The following is a 21,251-nucleotide window of genomic DNA, read 5'->3' on the forward strand; positions in this document are numbered from 1 at the left end:
GGTGGGCCATTGCTGTCTGGCATCTCCTACTGTTTCCCGCAGTTTTACAAGGCCATCCAAGTCGTTCTCAGAGAAGACTTTCACTAAACGGCAGCAATGGCAAAACTCTTTCTGATGCTATTCCTCACCTGAATTGTTACAGGGAACGTTTGGAGAAGCTGTATTTAAAACATTTCCAAAGTCTAATACTACACTGAATAAAAACACTATAGATGCACTGAAATAATGTCTTTAAAATGTATTTTTATTTGCTAACTCAAATTATACTTTAACTTTTTATGCCCAAAAAATGAGTGCATGCATAAATTCTATGAGAGAGCTCAGTAAAGAATCAATAATCAAAGCATTAGCAGCCCATATTAAGATGTGGTTAATATAATACCACATTTTCAAAAGGTACATTTATCAAAGCCCTGATGTCAGAGAATAGCTTCTCAAAACAAGAAGAAGAAACACAGAACCTTGTTGCTTTCTGTGACAAAGACTCTGGAGGTGAGGACAAGGGAAGGGCTGCAAATACTTTATACCTTGGTTTTAGCAAAGTTTCGACATACAGTTGAAGCTCATATAGTCTCCTTATTATCCAACTGGTGAAACACAGGCTGGATAAAAGGATGACAAGTTGGGTGGAAAACTGGCTGGTCTCCTAAGTTCAAAGAGTTATCACCAGCGGTGCAAATTCCAGCTAGTAGGCAGTGGGGTCCCTCAGGGATCTCTGCTGGGACAAACACTGCTAAATGTCTTCACTAATAACCTGAATGATGGAAGGCAGTACACTCTCAGCAACTTCACTGACAAGAGCAAACTGGGGGGAGAAATCAATATACTGGAGGGCAGGGGCACTGTTCAGGAGGACCTGGGAAGTCTGAAGAAATGGGCAGACTGCAAATTCGGATGCATTTTGGATGGTCTGTGCCAGCAAAGGCCAGGAGCTGACCACCTATAAAGCAGCTCCACAAGAAAAGATCTACAGGTCCTACTGGGTGACAGGTGTCAGCAGCGCAGCATGGCAGCGAAGACAACCAACCACATCCTGGGTCAAACAAGCGGTCAGTACAGCCAACAGGGACAGGGAAGTGATCCTTCCCCTCCATTTTGTACTTGTAAGATTGCATTTGGAGAACTTTGTCCAGTTTAGGGCTCCTCAGTGCAAGGAGGCTGCACTGAGGAGCCCTACTGCAGTATGTCCTGCAGTAAGTCCAATGGAGGGCTGCCAGGATGGTCAGAGGAGAGTCACATATAAGGAGAGATGAAGAGCCGCTTTCAGTTTTGAGAGGAGCAGACTAAAAGGGGACCTTACTGCTTTCTGTAACTAATTAATCAGAGAATACATATAAGATCCAGCCAGAATCTGTTTTAGAGCTGCACAGTCATAGGACAAGATGCAACAGGCAAGCTGGAACAGAGGAAATTGTAATCAGATTGCAGGATAATTATTTATTTATTTACTTGCTGTGAGGGTAGTTAAATACTGAAACATGTTGTCCATAGAGGTTGTGGAAACTCTGACCTTGGAGGCATTCAAGACTCGACACAGTCTTGAGCAACCTGATCTAATTAGACCTGTTTCAAGCTGGAGGGGTTGGACTAGAAAATGACCTCTGGAGGTCACTTCCAACCTAGATTATGATTGTGTAAGAAAAATCCCTAATGAAGTCCCCTGGGTTTACAGGGACACTGCTAAAACATATCAGTTTATTTATTCAGTTACATTGGTGAAAAGCCGCTGTACACAAGTCCTGATTTTAACATATCAGTTAGTATCTCCAAAGGAAGCACTGCAAAATATTTGAGCAGAAAATCCATATGTTTTCCTTTTACATGTAATAAATTCAAGTCAAATTGAGCTGTTGCAAAAGTCTATGCAAAATAACAAAAATTCCATTCCTCTCATCTGAGTATGAGAGCAAAGTAACAAAATTTAAGAAGTTTGGGGAAGAAATTTCTGAAGTCACTTACCCTGTGCGTGACTGTCCAACTTTATCACAGATGTCTAAAATGAGGCCCCAGTCCTCTGCAGTGTTCATCTCACTGGTTGCTTTCTCTGATGAAAAAATAATTTAACAAAATTGTCAACATATATGTTGCAATATTACCTCTTCGTATATTGCTAAATGCATGACAAATCCCTATATTTAATAAAATCATACATTAAAACTGTTATACCTAATACTTTTTGACTTTCAAATGCTCACTTGTGGCCATGAATTTAAACTCATAAGCAAATATATATTTGGGGGTTGTTTTCCCACATAATAAAGATATACTCAGAATATGACAAAAGTAGTATAGCTACCAACAGATTTTTTTTTTCATTTGGAACTATGAAGCTTAATAGGATATGAATACCCAAAGCATTAATTCACCCTTTGCAGAGTCAGATACAACCACATTTACCACTTCCTCAGACACAAAAATGCTGTGTCTTGCATTTCCTTTCTCTGTACTACAATTCAAGAAAAAGGATTCAACAATTCATTAGTAATCACTAAACTTTTATCTCCTCATTCTCATCTCTGCTTTGGATGATATATTCCACTGTCTCTTTTCAGCTATAAAGACTGCCAAATGAAAGCTAATCTGATAGAAGCCACTGGGACTCTTTCTTCCAAATCTTTTGAACAGGGTAAGAAGAATCCCTGCTGAAGAGTGAAGAAATAAAGAGGGTAGGTGGAGAAGAAATAGATTCCACATTAAAAAAAAAAAAAAACAAAACAAAACAAACAAAACAAAAAAGACTCACTCCCTATTTCTCCCACAGAAAAGCTTAGGTACACAGAGAATAACAATAAATAAAAGTGTTAAAGGAAAAGCTGCCTTACACTGCAGCTGACTGGAAGATTATTTAAACACTGACAGATCAGATCAGGGCTGGAGAACGTAAGGGTTTGCACGAGCACTTTCCATTATTCACTAAATAGAAAGAGAATGGGCACAGAATAATACACAATTTTTTTCCTATCCCCGTTTCATCTAATATTCACTTCTTAATCTACAAAACACAAAATATGCTTCAGCAATGAGTACCATCCCTCAGAGACTGTCTCAGACTACTTAGTTTTATGGAAGTAAGCAAAGATTTCCTATAAAACCTCATCTGCCAGGAAAGATTCATTATCCATATTAGCACTTGCAAGACTGCAGAGAAGAGAAGAACAAAGCAAAACATGTAACCTCCAAAAATTACTAGGAATTATTCATCCCAAAGTTGATGGCTTGTCCTTATAAATTAGTTTCTCTGTCCTACAAATTGAAGTCAGGTTACAGTTAATTAGTTTCTTATTCAGAACTAAAATGCAGAAAAGCAAAGCTCTGTGGTTATGTGCTCTCAAAGTATTCCTGAGGGAAATTTAACAGAGTCATATACAACTGAGGGAAATTTAACACAGTCATATACAACTAGAATGATAACACATTAGTTGTACCACCTGATGCAAGGAAAACAGCAAAGCAGCATAGGGAAATCCTAAATGGAAGTTAATTACAATTCTGTATGTTCTCTCAGATAGAGTAAAAGAGCACCACCTCTTCTCTCTAAACTGAATCAGAAAACTTACTTGATTACAAAAAAATGGTCATAATCAGTAAAAGTATGAAAATTCTAGATAGACACCATGCTAACATCTCTCACTAAGATATACCAGCTGATCAACCAACCACTTTATTTTTCTTTCAATCTACCATTGTTCCAAATCACGCTTAGGGCTAGTATAGCTAACCATCAGAGAAATTCTTGTTTTTTAAATCTTGTTCATAAAGGAAACACATCAACAGTGAAGCAAAAATTGAGAGGAACACCATAATGGCAGAATTCACTCAGCATTGTTTCATTACTCCAGAATTTCAGTTCTTTAGTTGGGGATACCTTATAAATACAAGCTAAGGAGACAGGAGGGGAAAAAAAGGCAAGGAAAAACCCAGAGCAGAACCATGAATTACACTTTTCCTGCTTGTTATTTATCATTTTAATATAGCCAGCTCTCAGTCCTCCGTAGGCAGAATACTTGTGCCACAGGTGGTAAGACACCTGAACTGAATGCCTTGCATAGAGCCATCACAGGTCAAGACAGTCTTTGTAATCACAGTCCGTTGGCAGCTGCACTGCTTCCAAAGCCAGCCTCAAGGCTGAGGCATCATAACTGCTTTTTTGAAACATGGAGCCCAAGTGGAGTTGTACCTGAGCTGAAGGTGCGCTTACGTGACATTCCCAAAACTGAAAACAGCTGACAAGCACAGTCCAGAGACACACAAAGCAGACCGCATGGAGGCAGTTTAGTTCCAGGATTCCACTGTTCCAGTTCATTGCTGGTTCTGCTGGAGCGGGACCAGCTCCAGTCCCCGTGTCTCTGCATGATACTCTCCAGAGCCAGAAGTTCCCACCAGGCTTTGGGCTCACACGCAGCCTTGCAAACCCACACCCTTCACTCACGTCTGATGTCGTGCTTCAGTTAGCACATTCTTCAGCAGTCCAAGCTGAGGAATCCAATGGAACTGAAACTCTGAGCTTTTCCATTGCTCTACACAACAAACAGCTGTCTATACTTTTGGCAACAATTGATCTTTCTTTCCTCACAATGTCATCAGAGAGAAATGGCATGGCAATTGGTTACGTTTTTACAAACCAAAAGGTAAACCAATGCATGCTTAAAGTTTAAAAATAAGTCTTTTATGCTAATTTAAATAGTTCAGCTAAAACTAAAAATAAGATGGTGATTGATGAAATCCCTGATCCATATCAACCACACCAATTACAACTTTCATTTTAATTCTCAGTAAGAATATTTTGCAAATTTATCTGCAAGTACAATTACAAGTTTTCTATCATGGCTATATTCCTTCTTGGAAGTTGAACTTACTCCTGTATAAAAAATGCCATTTGCTTGCTACACCTTCCCTCTTGTTAGTCAGGATGTTTCCTCCACCAACGAGCTCTAGATAGCTTCTTCCTAAATTTCAGTCTGATATTTCATTGCGTACTTTCTTGTCTTCTGTAGTAACAAGCATCCATTAATTCCCTTAGATAATAAATTTAATTTTAAGACATGAGGAAAAAAAATGCCTCTAGAGTTTAAATTAAATTCTGTCTCAAACAAGGGCAGTTAAAAGTTAACGGCATACCGTGAATGTTAGCAGTTCACTATCTGACACCGACTGTCCGCATAAAGGCCACTATCTCTGTCAGAGCATTAGCGAGTGACTATCACCTTTCAACACTCTGGGAACAGGAGCAACAAAGACGCTTTGACAAAAATCCTATGTTGCATCAGTGTTTTGTAGACAAAATTATGACTTCAAGCTACTTAAGTTAAATTACTTACACTATTGTCACTTAAAATCCATGAATGATCTCTCTTAAAATGTGAGGCACATGTGCACAGCCAAAAAAAAAAAAACTTTATTAACATTTAGTATTTGCTTACTGTGACTAACAGCTGGCACCTTACCAGCCTTCAGGTACAGCTGACATGACGCTGTCAGACTCTATCTTAGTACTAAAATGGACTCTGATAGGGAGGGAAAAATAGACATTCATATTTAAAGTCTTAGGGTAGGTTGGCACAGGAGATGGAAGATAACTTAAACTAGAAATGGTCTTCATCTCCCATCTCTGATCAAAAATAATTCTGACAGAGCAATATTGATGTTTATTTCAGAACATATCCCTCCACCTCATCATTGTTACAAAATCTTATTCAACTTAGTAAATGCCAAGCCAGGATCAGATAACATTTCAGACTTTACTAAAACAACTTTTAAAGACAGCGATGGCTCCTTCATGAAATCAGTGTTCTTTAAAACTTATTAATGCTATATCAAACACAATGGAAAACAGCACTATGTGACACAGAGGTATACCTGATGGAACTTTGACTCTAGTTTTCCAAAACAGCTCTCCCCCATAAAGCTGTAGCGCTCAAATTTGAGGCATTGTTTTCCTAGCACAAGCAAGGCATACAAATTAATGTAGTAACTTTAACCTGTGCAAGACTACAAAATCTTACTCAGATTGAAATTAGTCATTTTTAAATTTTACGACCGCTTTTTTCCTTTTTTTTTTTCATTACAGGGCTTCAACTTTCACCTTTATTTTCTTACAATTAATTCCACAAAGAGAGACACACAAAGAGGTAAGCACCATCATTTCAGAGGAAAAGAATATTCAGAACTATGGCTTCCTTGGACGACAACAACAACGATTCTGCACAATTAAGAATACCTTTCTAAATAACTTCAACAACTTATTTAATTCCTAAAACAAAAGCAAGACATTCAAAGCAAATGTATTGAATTTTTCATCCACTTTGCAAGGCACAGTTCATGGGATCACTAGGCTTCCTTTATACTTCTTCTGTACTCAGAACAATAATCACACTGAGCCAGACCAATTCCACCTTGCCCAACATTCAGCCTCTAATATATATTATACCTAAAGAAGTAGACGCCTAGGAAAACATAAAAAATAATAAGGTAAGCGTTAGCTGTACTTCCCTACAACACACCTTTCAGTGACCAACTATTTGCAGCTTCGTAACTCCTGAGTCAGAAATGGTGCATCAACTGCATAAACGTAATCATAAATCGTGTATAAAAAAATAACTAAGGAAGTGTTCTGAAGCAAAACGCTTCTCCTCTGATAGAAATCTCAGCTGTGTCTGTATCTTCAAAATTTCTCAATAATTTCTAGAACATAATCTCCTTCAAATAAAATATTCATATGCTGAAATCATACTTCCAAACATATTTTCTATCTTCTTTTTTTTTTTCAACTAAAACTTTGCATAAAATTTATACAAACCTGAACATCATCTGCCTTCTAAAGAAATCGCCATTCCTTAGTATAAATTTTGTCTAATTTCACTGAAATGCTGTACCAAAAACCCAGGAGACAGCATAACACCCATTGATCAGAAACCAGGCCAGAAAGATCTAAATATATGAGTTACATTACTTGCACTTTGGTTGTGGTGAAAGTACATGGGCTCTTGCATGGGCAGAAATGTGAGGGCTTGAAGCATCACTAAAATTCTGTTTTCTCCTCTGCTTTTGTGCATTATTTAGAAATTATAACCTTAAACTTAAAGATTACCCATTGCTAACAACATTTTTAGAGGGAAGTCTTGGCAGGCTTGAGCTTCCTAAGCTTTAGATTTTACTGATGTTTATTTAAAAAAATTTCTAATCTTAGAACTGAGCTATTTTTCTGCTACAAAGTCTCAAAGTTGTTAAAATTACATAGAATTTCAAGAAATAACAAAACCAGATCAAAACACTCCCAAACCCAACACCTAAAATGTACATGATTTGAAGCAGTTAAAACAAATATGAGTAAAAACTGTCAAAATATTCTACTAAGCTAAGGACATACTTCTATTTTCCCATTTACACATCTCTAAAATGAAATACTGAAGTTCTCGGTGAATGAAGTTACAAAGAAAAGAATGGGTACAGAAAGTCTTCAAAAGAATGGCTAAAGAAAGTCTTCACTCACAGACTAAAACTACAACCAGTTTCTAGCATGTTAAAAAAACCTCAAAAATCCATTTTATCAATGTTAACACCACAGAATTGACAAAAAAAAAAAAAAAAAAAATCAACACTCCCCTCAGCCTTCTCTCCCACCAAAAAATCTTGTTTTCTTACCAAGGCTAAATAAATAAGTTTCCCCTTCTCTATATAAATGCAAATACTGAAATTCCAAAGCATTGTAAAAACATAAATTAATTACTTCATCACTTCAATACAGTTTAAATAGTCCTGAAAGACTGAAACTGATTGCACATTTTTCTTTCTTGTTGCAGTCACTCACCAAGAAATTCTGATTACATACGGTTCCACATCACTGAAGTTAAAAGTAATTAATTTTGTTCTTTTTGTCTGTCAAGTAAAATGAACAAATGCATTTGTTGGCCCATTCTACAAAAAACACCACTTAAATATTAACCACTCTGTACTTCACTAGCATGCTCAGAACTGCACCGAAGAATACGTCCAACCAGATTCCATTTAGACAAGATTGAAACTAACCTCTATCAGACAACGCCAACATAGAAAGAACCTAGAATTCCCTATTGAACCATTAATTTCAGAAAAGCTATTAACTAACTTCTTCAGTTTAACTGTATCCCCATTTACAGTATTCCTAAAAAGTCCTTATGGGAGCACTCGTAGAAGATGTCCTATGAAAGCATCACTAGCTGATCCAAGGCAAAGCAAGCAGCTGTGACTGAGCTGACACGAGGCCACCTCAACTCACTCCTTCAGAAGACTACGTAGGATCTCACCACCCATGAGGCAGCCCAGCCAAGACAGACATCACTCAACTCAGTAAGTTGAGAATGACAACAAAAGGATTCACAATCTGGTAAGACAATGCTGAAAACAACAGTACAACAAGCGGGGCAAAAATAATTTAGATGTTTAGACATCTTACGGCAAACTCTAACATATTTATGGAACTCAAACTACCTCTCACCCAGAAATACAACAGAGCAGGAAGGTGAGCACATTAGAGATATATGAGAATGATAATAATTACTCTGTAAATAAGGTGTATCACAGCCATGTTATAGTAATAAATGGTGCCAGGATCTATTTGCAGAGCCCCACAAACCAAGCCACAGTAGAAACAGCATTTCAGAAGGAATATCAGCAAGTAACTTTTCGTGTCAAATATCCAGTCTTATTTTTATCAGTGAGAAGAACACATTTTACATGTTAGAGAACTACTTCGATTCTTCTGAATTTTGATATTATACTGCACACTGTCACAACTGAAATGAGGGGAAGCACTTAAAATGACAGCTCTTCCCTGGGAGGAAAGAAAAAGAATCTACAAAATGCAAAATACAAATGTACAATCTACAAAAACTCCTTTGCTGATGGAACATATTATGTTGGCTTCAAATTGCCCAGCTGAACTCAAAGTCTGGCGTTTCATTTTCAGAAACGGATACTGGAAAAGATTTTCTTGTTGGCTGTTATACAGAAGGGGTATTCCACTCATTTTGATCCTGACAGTGTTGCAATTTTTCACTGAGAATATATACCAAAGGTATCTGCAGTGAGAAGTTCTAGTTTTTCATAAATATTCATAAATAACTGAAAAGGGGGGTGGCTATAGCTCCTTTCCCACACATTTTCTACTCAGGCTCCCTGTTAGTTCACAGTTAATATCCTTCTCCCCAAAACACTGCTGAGAAAAGCAGTAGGCCAACTTGGGCAAAAAAGCGCCAGACTCATGACAAGCTGAACCAATCCTTGGAATTCTTCTTCCCTTGAAGTCAGAAGTTAACTCACAGTCTGCAGGCTCTATAATTATGTGGGGTCAAGAATCTCCTCTGCAACAATTTGTCCCTCCTTTTGACAAACGCAGCCTAAACAGAGAAAAGCCCAGCTCAGAGAGACTTGTAATTGGATGGTTTGAAGACGTTGACTAACCAAGTGGATAAATCTCAAAAATAATGAGTTTAAATAGCAACAGTATTTTACTACAAGAAACTGCACCATGGGAATCATGGTAAAAGCATTTCTTACATTCTATATGCTGTGGTACCATAACATCCTTACTTACTCACATGTAATTCATGCATAATATTAAATATCTAAAGAGTCATGAGCATAAAATGATCAGTAACTGCTACAGCTAATAAAACATGGGAAAATCATTTTAAGTCACTTTTAAGGTTGACAGTTCTACTACATTACTAAACTACCTGCTTAATTTCCTATTACTGTAAATAGCAAGCCTGAATCTTTCCTTTCTTCCCACTCCTGTGGCGCCTTAAACCACTCCACCAGCTGTATTCAGAACTAGACTAACATCCAAAGCAAATGCAAGAAATGCCTTCATCCCTTACTGTGCGTAAACCAGAAAAATCATGCCCCCCCATGTTTTTTAAACACCTGCTCTTAATATCAGATGTGATTTTATGAATACTCACACCAGAACCTGTATTTATCACAGCTTATAAAATTTCAAAAATAATAAGCTTACAGCAGGGAGTAAAAAAGTTCTTCCAGTTGTGTTCTTACCACATATATTAAGTTTACAATGCTTGACATCAATTTACAATAAAATACGCATTACATTAAGTCCAGTTACAGATTTTATTCTTGAGATAACATATAAATGACACTTCAGAACTGCTTTAGCAGTAAGTTCTTCATCAAACCGAGCCTAACCACCGAGACAGTACTAATTAGTCTGTCATGACAGATTAGCAGACAGTCTTTTGGTTCTTAAAGCACACTTCACCATTATTTTGCCCGCATCAAACTTACAGATAAACCTGCACTTCTCAGGAACAAGTCTCTGGGAGTAATTTTATGATTCTCAGGAACAAGTCTCTGGGAGTAATTTTATGATTAAGGTTGTGAAATAAGGCAGAAATAGACTTCCCATCAAACTAATAAGAACACCATTAATTCCAACTCCTTAAATGGAGGGTTAGAGTTTCTTAATTATAACCTCAGCAGTGTGGTCTCTTGAAGGTTTTTTATTTTGTTAAATTCCAATATTACGTTCCTTACTTGTACACACTGTCAAAAGGTGCCCAGACTTGATTGTGAAATTTCACACTGACCTGTTGAAATATTCCTAAATGTGGTAAAAAAGACTGTTCAGAAACCAAAAAATATTTGGGATTCGCTCACAGATTTGAACTCTTTTGGACTGGGGATGACAATGGCTTACCTCCTCAAATCTCTGGGCAGCTTAAAGCATTCTTTAATATTATTAGTTTAACAGCAGTCTTAACCAACATTCTTTTGCCAATCACACCTAAGGAAAAGGTGCACACCTCAAAAATCTTTGTACAAAGTTGACACTAAATGGTAAGCTGTTATGGATGCCCAGGTTGCCCAGCAGGAGCGTGCTAACAGGACTAGCCGAATGCTGATGGCTGGACAAACTGAGAAATTCCTCCTTCTGAACTGAGAGATACTTACGCTCCTCAAAACAATGGAAAACAATTTAGTTCCAGATGTGCTCTCTGCAATCCATCACCCTAAATGGTTCCAAAATCATTTCCAACTATTACACAGTACTGATTAGCTGTCCAGCAGATGAAAACACACAGCTATCACAGCAATACTAGCAACTACACCAATGTCCAAATTCATATGAAATTAAGAACAGCTTTTGACTGCCCTCCTCCTTCAGGCATCTGATTTTCAAAAGAAAATTTTCTTGCTGGTCAAGAACAAAAGCAGAGCACTCAACTTTCATTCTGAGAAAAGAAATGAAAAATAACACTACTGCTTGACAACTTTGAAAAGTTTCCTGAGAACATGAGAGCTTACTTTACAACTGACGTTATCGTATGAAGCCTGCCAAGAAGTTCATCCAGATAATAGCACATTCCCTAGGGACCTTAGGGAAGAAGAGCCCAGGGACACTTTCCGGGAGACTTCTTCATTCTCGTCTCACTGGCACAAAGCCAGTTAAGTGATGGATAAAGGCAGCAGGCTCCTGAAAGTAGGCTGCCACTAACTGAACAGCCTGCTGCTCCTTCAGTCTCCCTCAGGACACCAGGAAAGGGGCCAAGGGAAAGAGGCTGTGTTTACTGGTGAAAATTAGCCCAGTCCTCACTATTTGCTTTTCTAAGAACAATTTGGGATTGAGTGGTTATTCCCCTGTGCTCATACAGAATAATACTTTTGAAAAATATCTACTGGTGATCCTACTAGACAAAAGCAACAGGTAAGGTGCTGACATCCTCTGCACCTAGAAAACAGCAAATAACCCACCAAAGTAACAGTAGGGTGCTACTACCTTGCATTATGAAACTTCCAGTGGTGACAAGCGCATCTATCAGACCTAGCTCTAGAGAAAACCACTCAAGCAGTCTGATCTTCACTGCTAGACAGCGGCCTTAGGAACTAAAAAGGTGAACACTTGCCAGAGCCTCAGCTATCACTTTTAAATCTTATTAGTTCAAATCATTCTCACAAATACTACTACCAACGTTTCAGTCCTCTAATAGTCCATTGAAAATTGGCAAGCAGTGCAATCTCTTCCTCATTTTCAACTGACAAATTACATTAGAAGACAGCGAAACAATTAGGAAAAATTATTTACTACTTTTCAAAATAAGTCATTGTCAACTTTGCCACCAAGAAAATGATAAATTGAAGGGCAGTCTTCAGCAGAAAAGTGTTCTTAACTGTTCAACATGGGAAGAAAAACAAGCTGTGCTTTATTAAAATGCAACAGACTAAGAAATCCTGGTAGCATACATACAGAATTTGTGTCACGGTGCTTCCTTTGTGCACTAACCCTTCCCCCCTGAAAAGATACATAGTTTTCAAACAGTTTTGAGCTGTTCTTCTGAAGAGCTGGAAGTATTAGATTGGAGCCCTGACTTCTAAAGTTGGATCAACATTAAGAGAGAAACAATGAATTTGTAGTTGAAAGCTTCAGCAAGCATAGATAAATTTGTTTCAAGAAACATATACAGTGCCATATTGCTGTAAGAAAACAATTTAGGGTGGGGGGTACTTATCCAAGTATGAGAAAAAGTCCCTTTATGTTATGCTGTTCCCCAGACAAGGCTTCACTCAAAGTGAAACAGACGTCAGCAGCAGGTAGGAGACAAACCGTATTGCACAATCACAAATCAGATGTGCAAAACGAATTTTTAACTGCCTATACATTATTTTACCTTGAGTTTGGACACATCACCATTAGGTGTAATTTTTGTCAAGTAAAAGCCAGACATTTCCTCTCCATCTAGCTGGGCCTTGGAACGAGCAAGGTGGGGATGAAACCTGATCACAGCACGTCAAGTTTCTCTTGAAAGGGAAAAAGAAAGCTCCCGCAGGAATTCACTTTAAAGCACTGAGTACAAAACGCTTTGACAGTTTTCTCAAGCCTGTCTGTGAAGCAACTGTGGATGGTTCTTTTTACTTTCCACCCTTTCAGCAACGCTCCAGCACCAGCCCTTCTCACCACTTGTTTTGCTATGCGGCAACGTTACTTGGGCTAAGCAGGCCAGCTTGACTCCCACCGCCATCCCGGCGCTCGCCCCCTCGCCCGCAGCCCTACGAGGCCAGGCAGGGCCCGCAGCACCCCCCGTGCTGTCACCGACCAGGCCGCAGCCATCGCCGCCCGCTGCCAGGAAGCGCCCCCGGCCCGGCCGCTCCCCGCCGCGCCCTGACCGCCGGCCCGGCCGGGCCGCCGCTACTGCCCCCGGTTCCCCGCCACAGGCGAGGCCGGGCAGCAAGAGGGCTGTGCGGGGAGAGCGGGCCGGCAGCCAGCGGGGGTGGCGGGGAGGCGGGAGCGGGGTCGGAGGGAGGGCTGGCCGCGGGGTTACCTCAGGGGGAGGCCGGGACGGGACGGGGCCCGGCGGGAGCCACTCACCCACATCCTGGTCGAAGGGGTTGGTGGCGAAGAGCGGCATCGCGGGGGCGCGGCGCGGCCACCCTTCCCCTCCCGGCAGCGCGGCGGCGAAGCGAGAAGCCCTCGGCGGCGGCGGCAGCGGCGGCTCCTCCTCCCGGCCGGGGTACCTCCGCCGCCACCTCCTCCCAGGGCCGGGGAGCCAGCCCGCCGCACAGCATGCTGGGAAAGCGGGGCTGGCCCCGCCACCGCCTGGCGGCCCGCGGCCTCCCCGGCGCCCGGCCCCGGCCCCGGTTCCAGACCTCCCGCCCGCCTGGCGGCCGCAGCGACGCAACGCCCGGGCAGCGGGGCCCGGCGGGCGGGACGACCCCTCGGGCCCTTTCCGCAGGCACGCAAACTGTGCCTGGCCCTCGCCGGGCTCGGCAGGTGGATGGGCGGGCAGCCCGCAGGGCCGGACCTAGCCTGGCCTGGCCTGGCCTCGGCTGTCGCCCCGCTCCCTGAGGTACCCACGCTGCTGCCCCCGGCCAGGCAGGTTAGGGCCGGCAGGGCGGCTCAAGGCGGGGGTTTATGTGACTTAGTTCTGCCGAGCTCCTTCGTGTCTCCCTGGTTAGGAGGTGAGCTGCCAGACACGCTCACTCCTTATACCTTATAGGAAGTTTTCAGAGCTTCCCTATACATGGGGCTGACCGAGCCTTTTCACTGTTAATGCCACCGTGCTTTTAAAGGAGGTGGCCTGACAAGGAAGGTGGAGGGTGTTAGTGATGGCAGTGCCTTGCACAGCATGGCAGGGGAGCCTGACCGCTTCTTCGGGCTTAGATCCTGCTGAGATCGGTAGCTGGCTGTTGTCCACAGGGCCTTGAAGTTATGGGTGCCCCATCCCTGGAAGTGTTCAAGGCCAGGCTGGATGAGCTTTGAGCAGCCTGGTCTAGTGGGAGGTGTCCCTGCCCATGGCAGGGGGGTTGGAACTAGATGATCTTTAAGGTCCCTTCCAACCAGAACCATTCTGTGATTCTATGAATATCTCACAGCCTTTGGCTGCACAGTGGTATCTTGCTCCTTCGCTTTGTACAAGTGTCTTGTTGGCTTTGGTGGGATACGATAACAATTTGACTCCTAGGATATGACACTTTCTGCCTATTCCTGCTGTCACGTAAAACTCAAGTCATTAACCTTAAGGACTTCTAGTACTGTTTAATTACTCTGAACTAGTTGGATCACAAATTAAGCAAAAAAGGGCACACACATACACATGAGGGAAGAGTCGTAGATATCTAAAAGAGCATTGTGGGAACATCACAAGAGTGCAAACAAGAAATGAAAAAGATACTGTTCGCAGAGCAGAAACGCTAGCTGCAATCAATAGCACTAACCATGCTCAATAATGAATGTGATTGCATGCATTAGGCAGGCTTCTGACACATCAAATGAAAACTGCACACCAAGCCTCTTCCCACAGGGATTTACAGTCATTAGGCGCTTCCTTATTTTACTAAATCTTTTTCCAGGATCTCAAGCTCTGCTTTTTTCCCTGTCCACAGCAACTGTTTTCAGCAGCTGATGCAGGTCATTATTGATCTACTGCTTAGGACTGACTATTTTTTAAGGAATTGCATGTTTTTTTTGGATTCAGCCTCAATTCAACGACATCTGGTAGATATTCTCAAAGGATGCTTTACCTCCTCAGCATTCATCATCCCCCATTATGTTCACAAAAAACATATGGTAGATGTTCTCAGAGCCTGTTTTATCTGCTCCTTTTTCATCCCTTCCCTCTTGATGTGTTTCAAAATGAATTGTAAGGTTCCTTTCAAAACAGGCAATCTTTTATGCAGTAGTCCTGCAGTAAGAGCAAACACAAGAGATGTGGGGAACTGGGGTTTTAGACTGTCTTCAGCCTGAAAGGATTCCAACCCAACTTCACAACCCAACTTTTTTGCCCCATTTTGAAAAACGTAGTCTATGCGCAGGAAGCATCTTAAGGCTCTGTAGTCATGGCTCATGTTTTGTTTCTGTAACAATTTTTTTCTGTTGAACAGGCTGTGAAGCACTGTATCTCCCTCTTTTCCCGGTCCCATGGCTCTAGCATTCTTCCATGGCACAGCAGTGGGTGGTGGTTAGAGCACTCTTCCACAAAGTGTGGGGTTTACCTTCTCAGGCACAGATGGCTGTGGAAACCAGCTTTTCCACCTTATGTGTGAGTAGTATAATGAGTATGCTATTAAAAAAAGGTGTGTTAAACTTCCTTTGTTGGACCTAGTTCAAAATGTTTGTACTATTTCCTACTGCATTTGAAATGGGACTCGTGCTGCCTAAGCTAACTATCTAAAAGTAAGGAATCTAGTTCAAAGGTACAGTCTCAAATTGCATCTAATTTCAGGGTAACTACAGCTGATCAAGAATGTAGCAACACTGCACTGCCTGTGCCCACAACTATGTGCTGCCACTGCATTTCTCATATTAGGTTTGGAATTTGATGTAATTCATTTGTGGCTGCACAATCAGCTGATCCAGCCAAAAACTACCTCACTGCAAAAGGTTCCCTGTTGGATCATGTCACTCATCTGACTCACCTTGCAATTACATCCCAGGCAAGGGAAGAGGTGGGAAGGCACAGCTGGGGACTCTACTTCACCAGGCTGGGTCAAGCAAAACAGGCATGTCCAGGGGATTATTCATCTGTTCTATTTCAGACTTCCCTCCAAAGATGGCCTCTGCAACAGTCTGCCTACTGATTTCACAGAGGAGCTCATCTACCCAACAGTACTCTGACTTTGGACTTGTCTCCAGACAGCCTTACACCAAGTTTTAGGTAGGATGTTTTTCAAAAATATGTACTACTTTTGTCCAAAGTGAAGAGTCTCAGGTGACTGGTACGAACACGTCTTCTTTCTTTGCACACTTCACTTTTTATATTGTAAAGTTGTTCAGGTACTGCTAAGTGATAAAGGCATATATGCAGTTAATTGCCAGGGCAACTCGCTTCCTGCATTTTAAAGATGTGACATACTTCTGAATTTGCTTAATTAACTGTTTAATTTTATTGTCTGTTTATATAATTTGTTGCTTATTTTTTAAATTATGACAAGGGTTTATCCATGACAAGGTTAGTTCCAGATTCTGATGATATACAATAAATCATTTCCCTATAGTCTTCAGGTAGAAAAGGGACTTATATACAGCAACTTATAAATGGCAAACTGCTGTAGAAGTTCTATGCTTTTTACAATCACTCAACTGACACACATCTGCATTAGACAAGCATATTTTTTAGAGAAGACAAAACCATTATGGTCATGGAGGGGAATTCCATTGCAGTTCCAATTTACTGAAGGAGGATTGTAGTTGGCATCCCCATTTACTTTAGCACCTATTAGTTTGCTAGCTGCTGCACTGTAAAGATGAGGTGTATAACTCCAGGCAAAAGTCAGGCCAGTACACTTTTAGCAAGGAGACAGATATGAAAACCAACGGTTGTCTCAGGGATCAATCATGCTGGTCTCTATTTTAACTGCATTTTCATTATAGTCCACGGTGTACATTGCTTTCGGAACTGGAAGCTGGGCAGAAAATAAAATCAAAGGAAAAGAGGATAGAGAAAGTGCCAGCAGTCCATTTAATCACAGCTTTTGTCTTTCACAGGGCAAGTACAAGATGTTTTGGATGGCACACAAGATGCTGTAATGCATAACAACAGAATGATATGACTAAGACAAAATTTGTCCTAGTCACAGGCCACATGTAAATTTTCTAAGTACTGGACTATGGTGATTTACTCCCTGTCTATAATTTTATTGTACATGTGCTAATATTTTGCAAGTGTCCAAATTGTATGGCTGACATGGTGTTTTTATCTATTTCTTTATATAAAAAGAATATATGAAACATATCAATTCAGTAAGTCTGGTGTCCTCTATTATACAAGAAGTCAGGCTAAAATTATTTAATTGTCTTTTTTGTATGCAAGTAGGATTATATGAAGCATATAGCTGGAGTTCCCTCAAATCCATGTAACTTCAGAACTAGGCGAGTATTCAAATAATAAATGTTCTAAAACAATTCATTTTGTGCTGACCACATTAAAAATTGTAACATGCCTCTTTCTAGTTAGTATTTGCCCATACAGATGCCAGAAACAAGTGTTTATATCTTCCTCAGTCCTTCTGTATTCAAAGCCATACTTACAAACCAACTCGTAGTAAAATTTCGTATGCTTACACTGCAGTTTTGTTAAATGATTTTGGATAACAAGTTCACCAAAGTCAAACACAAAAATGTGTTTATACTCTTTGCTTTAGTAAGCTAATAGTGATGTATTGTGATATACCTGTAAGAAGCAGATAGAGCTGCTGGGACCCGTGGGTGCCCAGGCGTCCCTGGGGATGCTGGTGGGAGCATCACTCTGTGCCAGCTCCTGACACTGCCATGGGGAACCACTTGTCCCAGTGCTTTTTTTGGCACAAACACCTGTTCTCCATGTGGCCAAACCGACTACACCCAATATGGTCCCTTTTCCTTGCTGGTAACTCAGACCAGTTTTCAACCAATGATGAGGTTAAAATTAATCTTTTCATTCTCCACCACTCTTCTAAGAAGGAAAATAGAAATACTTCCACTGACCATAAGGGGAGTTAGATTGGCACATTACTCCCTTGATGAAGAGCCCTTCTAAAGTTAAGTCCTTGAAATGAAACTAAATAACAAGCAAACATTGTGTGTGCTCTGAAACTAATAATGGAAGCAGCCTCCTCTATAGAGATTGTAGTGCTCACGCAAGCAAGCTGCCATTGAAATACACTGAAAATCAGAAGGTATTTTTAATATTATTGAAATGTATTTTGTTAAACTTCATGAAAAATCTGCCTAAGTTGGCAAGGTAGCAAAGTTTCATTATTTACGAAAAATGTTACATCTATTGCATAATATGGGGAAGGGAATTTAAGAATATCTTATTTACGCCAGCAGTAAATTTTCAACATGTACTTTATGTTACTCACATGAACAGTACCACTGAAGTTAATGGTAGTAATTTTAAGTTTTGAGCATTTTATATGTATATCTATCTGTATAATTAGAACATTATAGTGGAGATAGCTTCTCGATACAGCCCGTCTGCCTAGTGTGTGAACGTGCTGACTGCACAGATCACAGTCTCTGGGACTGGTCTATACATAAATCTATCCAAGCTTATCAATGCAGGGTAGTTAAACAGTGGTACAGTCCACAATACTTCATAAAGAAAATAATTGTTGCACAGAGTCCAATTAGTCTATTATACCAAAAGCACACTGAGTTTGAATAAACCAAACTCAGATGTGCAGAATCATCATCTCCCTTTAACACGCGTGTGTCCTTCAACACTGCGGTTTGGGTTATAGTTTTGCTTCTGAAGAGGATTGAATAGAACAATACACAAGGGCATCTCAAACTGGTGCTTTTCGGAACACAAAATAAATATACCAGTGCTTTTCGGATATATAGAATCAATAGTTTTCATACAAACTTCTAAATGTTTGCACTAGAATTTTGTATTTTTATAACAAATATCAACTTCCACTTCAGCCTGTGTTCATGGCACCTGTTTTCTTTCGCCGACTACTGAACTGTACAGTCAAAGGTTTAATATGAATCATTTATCTTGCAGTAGCAGTGCAAAACTCTGACTGTTCGGATGTGCCAAATACAAAGACATCTTCTGGTTCTTCCCACAAGAATTATGCAATCCATTCTACACCACACCTTTTGAAAGCATCTTCTGTCCTATTTCCAGAGTAGTAAATAAAATAATAGTTATACACACCCAGATGAATAGACAGAAAGTGCATGAACACTGTGTTGTTCAATTTAGACATAGCTAAATTCTGTTTACTTGCATTTATCCTTGAATACCTCACTGATTACTATATACCATAAACCTAAAATAGCGTCCAATTACTATATATGTCTGTTGTCTCAACACTTTGTTCTTGCAAAGTGTGTTGAGAACATTAAGTGAAGACGGGGCAGAAGGACATGCAGGATTTCAGTTGTTAATTTTTTGAACAAATTCTCCTTCCTCAGGATTTGAAGTTATCATCTGGCATTTAACTAATCTGAAGTATAAAGGTAATCTCATGATTCTGCAGGGCTAATACTAAGTAATTATTGCAGCATTTCATAGTAGATGACCTTCCTCTGTGACAGAGGAGCTGTAAGTCATTATATTAATTTCAGAGCACTACAACTTTCCATTTCATAGAAATGTTACCATATTGGATAGGTAAATTTTGTAACAAAAAAAAAAAATCATTATAAAACACTGCATGAGAAAATAATTCTCATAACAGCTTCACCTTGCATTTCTGGAAATAGATTGGAAATAAAACCCATTCAGCTTTATAAGGCATTGAATATCTACTTGTGCAATAGGAACCTAGAAGAGAAATACACACTGATAATACCAATCACAATCACAAAGGCGGACGGGAAAACCATTCATTCTTGTAATAACAATATAGCAATGTTGATGGTTTGGAACTAGAGTGAATAAAGGAGAACCGCCTGTGAAGATTGAGAATGAATATGAAACAGAATGATGCGCTCACCTACAATACAAAAGACCTTGATCTGACTCTCATAAAATTTATTAGGAAGCTTGATTTCAGACTCTACTTGAATAATAGCAAAATTAAGCTAAATTGATAAGACAGTCATAATTGATTTAAAAAGCTGATTTAGGTAATGCAATTAATGTATAAGCCATTTCAGTTCCATTGGTTACATTTCTGAACGTAGACATTTTGAGATTTTTTAGGCCAAAAGGTGCTAGCCAAAGTTAAAATACTAGATGAAATAATTTTGCCACTACCAAAGTACAGTATTTCTAATGAAGCACAGATACTGTACTTAATGCTTTGAAAATAGCTGACATTTTATCAAATTTAAACAAAGGCTCTTATAGTGATACATAAAATACAGATTAGTAAATGACAAATATATACATGGTAAATTGACAGAAGTCATGATTAAATGAATAACAATAGAAAACTTATGAAAAGGAAATTACGTTTCAACTAATTTAGTGCAATTCTGGAACACATAATTGCAAAAACAGATTTAAAAAAAAAAGATCATTAACACAACAAACACATTTTGAAAACTGCTGAAAAATTGTCACACAGGAACTACCAAGGTTATGAAGTAGTTATGGATTAAGGAACAAAATATCTCCATGGATCAAAACATGGGAAACAGAAACAAAGAGCAAGTTTTATTATAGCAGAAAGAAATCAGTGGAGGGTTTATGAACGTTCTGTAATAAGTTTTGTGCTTAATACATTCATAAATGGTCAGGAAACACAGACAAGTGTGGGATGGCAAAATTTGCAAATGACACAAAATGTTTAGTTTATTCAAATCCAAAAAGGATTATGAGGATATTCAGCAATTTCTCATCAATTGGGTGAATGGGTAGTGTGATAGCAAGAGAAATTGTATGCTCATAAATAAACCTCACAATATTAGAGCAAAACCATCGAGCTACTTATCCTCACTAGTAAGTTCTTAATTGACTAAATCAACTGAAGACAAACCTGGTCATCATTACAAATAATTTGTCCATCCAAAATCAGTAAGTTTGAGCAAATAAATAGTGAGAAGGAAAATAATACTGAATTCTAATGAGAATATATCAAACATTGTTTATCAAATTTCAAAAGATTCTGTGCAAAAGCATGGAGAAGATCCAAGGCAGGATTTAAAACTGGAAAATGTTTACTTCAGAAAGCAAATAGGACTTGTTCCCTCAAATCTGCTGTGGAAAAGTCTCGAGAGAGAAATGGCAAAGGATAGCTAAAAGTATTAAAAAATCACAACTAATATTAAGAATTGGGATCACGTCATGCCTTTCCCCATGTATCATAATTTAAAATTAGAAAGT

General features: G+C 39.7%; 1 protein-coding gene and 1 long non-coding RNA gene across 4 annotated transcripts in view; one reads left to right on the forward strand and one right to left on the reverse strand.

The window, feature by feature from the left end:
* The window catches only part of STAM (signal transducing adaptor molecule), a 37,355-nt gene extending 23,811 nt beyond the window's left edge, over positions 1-13,544 (reverse strand). For all 3 annotated transcript variants that reach the window (XR_012585449.1, XR_012585450.1, XM_074574539.1), the window contains exons 1-2: positions 13,361-13,544; positions 1,960-2,044 (exon numbers count right to left, since the gene is read on the reverse strand). Coding sequence is in view for 1 of the 3 variants with exons in the window: in XM_074574539.1 (XP_074430640.1) it covers positions 1,960-2,044; positions 13,361-13,400 (125 nt within the window). In the remaining 2 variants the exon portion in view is untranslated. The remainder of the gene's footprint in view (positions 1-1,959; positions 2,045-13,360) is intronic.
* A 1,837-nt stretch (positions 13,545-15,381) lies between these two features.
* LOC141738719 (uncharacterized) lies at positions 15,382-17,110 on the forward strand. The gene is made up of 3 exons (XR_012585451.1): positions 15,382-15,530; positions 16,027-16,145; positions 16,976-17,110. It is a non-coding gene; the product is annotated as an uncharacterized LOC141738719 (long non-coding RNA).
* Positions 17,111-21,251: the final 4,141 nt, after the last annotated feature.

This window comes from Larus michahellis, chromosome 2 (assembly GCF_964199755.1).
Source record: "Larus michahellis chromosome 2, bLarMic1.1, whole genome shotgun sequence".
NCBI lineage: Eukaryota > Metazoa > Chordata > Aves > Charadriiformes > Laridae > Larus > Larus michahellis.